This window comes from Phaethon lepturus, unplaced genomic scaffold (genome assembly GCF_000687285.1).
Source record: "Phaethon lepturus isolate BGI_N335 unplaced genomic scaffold, ASM68728v1 scaffold39787, whole genome shotgun sequence".
Lineage (NCBI taxonomy): Eukaryota > Metazoa > Chordata > Aves > Phaethontiformes > Phaethontidae > Phaethon > Phaethon lepturus.
In genome coordinates this window covers 7,192-11,230 of record NW_010550479.1, presented here as the reverse complement: position 1 = coordinate 11,230, position 4,039 = coordinate 7,192, and the positions used below count along the sequence as shown (strand labels likewise).

The 4,039-nt window shown below is 58.7% G+C and overlaps 1 protein-coding gene across 1 annotated transcript in view; it reads right to left on the bottom strand.

The window, feature by feature from the left end:
- Positions 1-4,039, bottom strand: part of ZNF395 (zinc finger protein 395) — a 7,297-nt gene that overhangs the window by 150 nt on the left and 3,108 nt on the right. The window contains exons 5-9 of the mRNA XM_010290573.1: positions 3,051-3,286; positions 2,831-2,931; positions 1,456-1,723; positions 466-558; positions 150-253 (exon numbers count right to left, since the gene is read on the bottom strand). Of these exons, the coding sequence (XP_010288875.1) occupies positions 150-253; positions 466-558; positions 1,456-1,723; positions 2,831-2,931; positions 3,051-3,286 (802 nt within the window). The remainder of the gene's footprint in view (positions 1-149; positions 254-465; positions 559-1,455; positions 1,724-2,830; positions 2,932-3,050; positions 3,287-4,039) is intronic.

The window sequence follows — 4,039 nt, the reverse complement described above, 5'->3', positions numbered from 1 at the left end:
ACTTGTTGCCGAACTCTGGTCACATATTTAAGGGTACGGCTCTGTAACCACAGCCGAGCATCGTGCTGCATCGCAGCAGAGATGCAGGAGGGCACCCCTTTTTCTGACGGGCTCCACCTCAGCTCCCCTCTGGCCAGCAGGACCCTCACCTGGTGCCGATGGACACCCTGGGTGGCGAGGCGACGATCAGGTGGGACTTGAGCATTGGCGTTGGTGGCTGGGGTTCGCTGAAGCTGAGCGACCGGCTCCGCACCTGCAGGAAATCGGGTGTCAAAGGGCATGCGGGATGATGCAGTCCCTGTCCTGTGGGGTCTCCGGGGTGCTGAGACGCAGGGGTGGGACACACAGGTGCCCCCAGCCCACAACGTTTAAAGTGGGGAGTGAGAATGCAGAGCCGAGGTCCCCTTAGCTCCCAGCCCAACCTGCACACCAAAAGGATGAAGGGGAAACGAATGCAGGACTCACCGGTGACAGGGACGGGAGAGTTGAGGTGGCAGTGGCCCAGCTGATGCTGGTGAAGATGTGGGGGGACACTGGAATTTGGATTGATGGCAATGCCTGTGGGGGAAAAGAGGGGTCGGCGTTAGCCCTGGGGGCCCTCTGTTCCCACGTGTGCTGCCCCACAGGCATTCAGCTCCCTGCAAAGACCAGCCTGGAGTACCCACAAACTGGGAGCACTGGGGGTGGGATGGAAATCCCTGTGCAACCACTCCTCCAGCACTGGATCCCGCTCACATGGGGCACGATAAATGCGCCGTGTCACCCTTCGCCGGGGCACAGCAGCTTCTTCACTCCTGCAATTGCTTTAGGTTGCAATGCCAAGCCACATGCACCATCCTGGTCTATATCTATATATTTTTGTGCCTATTTATGTAGGCTTTCTGCTTTTAGATGATGTCGCATCCATTCCCTGGGATGGGAACGGATATGCATGCAGCTTATGGATCTATATATCCTGCCCCTGCACCAGCTTGCAGCTCCAGAATAGCACTCAGCTCTCAAGCGGCCCCCTGGGACAAGGGCTACTGGCCCAGAGTGCCCACAGGGCCACCGCTCCAGGTCCCCAGGTTTCCTGTGCCTCAAAAGCCTGTGCCCTGGTGAGCGTGCAAGCGGAGTCGTGCAGGATCCGGCGCGGCTGCATTCCAGCCCCACGTTATCTACCAACAGAAGGGTGTGTTGCATACCAGCACCCGGTAATTGCAGGGGAGCAGAGGCTGTCAGCTCCCCGCCGGCCCAGGAATGACTGTGGCAGAAGCACACGAGCCCCTTACTCAGGTGTTAACGAAGCCGGTGGCTCAAGTGCTGAAGGGCTACACCAGCACCAAAGCCCCTCTGTGCTGCAGGGGTGACAACAAAACGTCCCTGCTGCAGCGACGACTTGCGAAGCAAACCAGATCATGACCTTCGGCGAGATTTCGGAAGGTGACCCATCCCTGGGAGATGCCACCAGCTCACCTGGTAGGCGTGATCAGCCTGGATGTGCCAGAAGGAGCTGGGGGCAGACTGGCTCAGGGCACTGCTGGCCAGGGCAGGCTCCAGCGCCTGCTGCTCCACCAGCAACGCCTCCGGCTTTGCCAGGGCTTGCTGGATGATGATGGGAGCGGACACAGATGTGGGGCTGGCGGCGGTGATGGCCACCTCTGGTGCCGGCTCTTCCTTCACCTGCACTTCAGTGTAGTAGAAATCCTCCTCCCTCTTCCGCTGGTCGGAGTCTGCGCCGTCCCTGACAGGGAGAAAAGGGGGATAGCGGTGAAAAGGCGGTCCTGTTTCCATCAAGGTGAGCAGCACCCAACTTCCCCCAGGGAGAGTGATCTCGCCCTCCTGGGCAGAGCAGTTCTGCTCCCAGCTCCAAAAGCATCACGTTGGCTGCGATCAGCAACAGCCACTGCCTCTGCAGCGGTACTTTGCGCTTCCAAGGAAGATCAATACCTCTTTCAGGGCCTTTAAAAACGCTGGCACATTGACCGGGCACCACTGAAAATCCCCTGCTCCTTTCTAATCAAGTTCATTTAGCACAGCTGTGACCGAAGCCCTGCGGTTCACCCAGCAGGAAACAGCCTCTGAAGTCTTTTTTGTTATTTTTCCCAGTGTGTTTATCCGGCACTGGATGGCAGTCCAGCACTATCCACTGCACCACGGCCCTTCTGTCCTCGCCCTTCCCAGAGCATTCACGTTTGCAAGGGAGGAGGATAAAAACAGATACCAGAAAACGTGGACAAAAGCACAAGAAAACTGAGGTTGGGGTGAGAAGTGCAATGGGGCCACAGGAGGCAAGCACAGCAAAGCTGATCCCCACACCCACACCCTCACCACTTTGCATTTTGGGGGGAATTCACATGAGATAACGACAAAGCAAAGCAAGTTGCCAAAAGAGCGGCCACTGCTGGGCTGGCATGTGGGTGCCCGTGCCGGTGCCGACGGCTGAGCTGGAGCCAGCCGCCACTGCAGCAGCAGGCATGCCTTTCAGGCTGCCAGCCCTTGTGAAACCCAGCTGGGCTGGTGCTTTTCTGCCTCTGCCCAGGAGCCCAGGGCTCACATGTAACCTGAAATCTCCTCAGTGCAAAATGCACAGCTGAGCTGGGCAGTCCCGAAGCCCAAATGGGGCTCCTGTGCCTCCCAGGAAGCCCTGGGCTCCCTGAAGGTGGGGGACATAAAACAGTGGCTTTCGTGACCTGGACTGCTTGGCTGAGAACTGCCAAGCTCAGTGCACAGAGGCCAGTTATCTCTGATACTGTGGATATTTGCTGCAGGAATTACACAGCAGCAGTAGCGGGGGCATGTGGATTTGGTGGTTAGGGCAGGGACTGAGGAGGTAAAATCTTCACCTTACCCGAGGTGCTGGGTCTTGACGTGCCGCTTGATGCCGACGATGGAGCGCAGGACTTTGCCGCAGCTTGGCCACAGGCACTTGTACATCACTTTCACAGAGTTCTGGCAGAGATATGGCTCATGTTACCCCTTGCCCGGTGGCAGCGTCCCCTCCACGGGATGCCGTCTCAGCTCCAACCACCCCACCGGTGCTGGGACCCCCCGCTGCACGGCAGCAATACCTTTCTCTTGCGTGGAGCGGGTTCATCGAGGAGAAAGGGGTCAGAGTCAGTGTCGAAGCCATCATCCACCTGGGGGGAGCTCAGGGCCTCGCTGGAGTACTTGGGGCTGCCTGCAGGGTGAGGGGGCGAAGGGGTGGAGATGTCGCTGCCCCCGCTCCAGTGCCCGCTGGTGGTGCTGCTGCCGCTGTCCGAGACATCGCCGCTCTCCTTCCAGGGATCGCACGCCACCCGTGAGGCTGCGGGGAAGGGACATGTGCTGCCACTGCCAGCTCGGGGCCAACTGGACCCCCCGGGGCAGAGACCAGCCCTGAGGCTGGATAACCCACAACAGTTTGCCTCTCTTTATTTATTTAAAAAAAAAACACTTGGCAAGGTGAAGCCTTTGCACCTTAGCTCAGTGCCAGCTCCCAATTATTGGTCACTTACCCGTTTTTTCCCCCTCCCCATCCTCCTTGGCATCAGTGCAATCCCGTGGGCACAGCTGGCACACGGCGAGCAGCCAGCACCGGGACACACACATTTCCCACGGCTCCGGGTGGCTATTTTTATCCCTCCGCCTGCATTTGACTCCTCGGGAATGAAACTGCCTCTAAAAAAAGGAGTGACCAGGCGGTGCTCCCCGGCCCGGGACTCCTGCACGGGGCTCCCCGGCCCCCCGGGATGGCTGCAGAGCGCAGGGTTACCCCCACTGCACTGCCAGGAGCGTCCCAGCTTGCTTGGCCCCAAGCAGCAATGGCACCCATGGGCTCCACCATGACGCTGGTGCTGCTCCCCGGCCACCTCCAGCCCAGCATGGTCCCTGTCCTGGCAGCTATTTGGCACCCAGCAAAGCACCTCTGCAGCGAGCAAGAGCCCTGGCACTGAAATCCAAAGGGCACAGCACATTTCTCCAAATCTCCTTTTGTTTCAGCTGTCGTTTAACAAATATATATGAATATTTTAAATGCATACTCACAGGGGATGCCGCTCTCACCGGTGGGAGGGCTCTG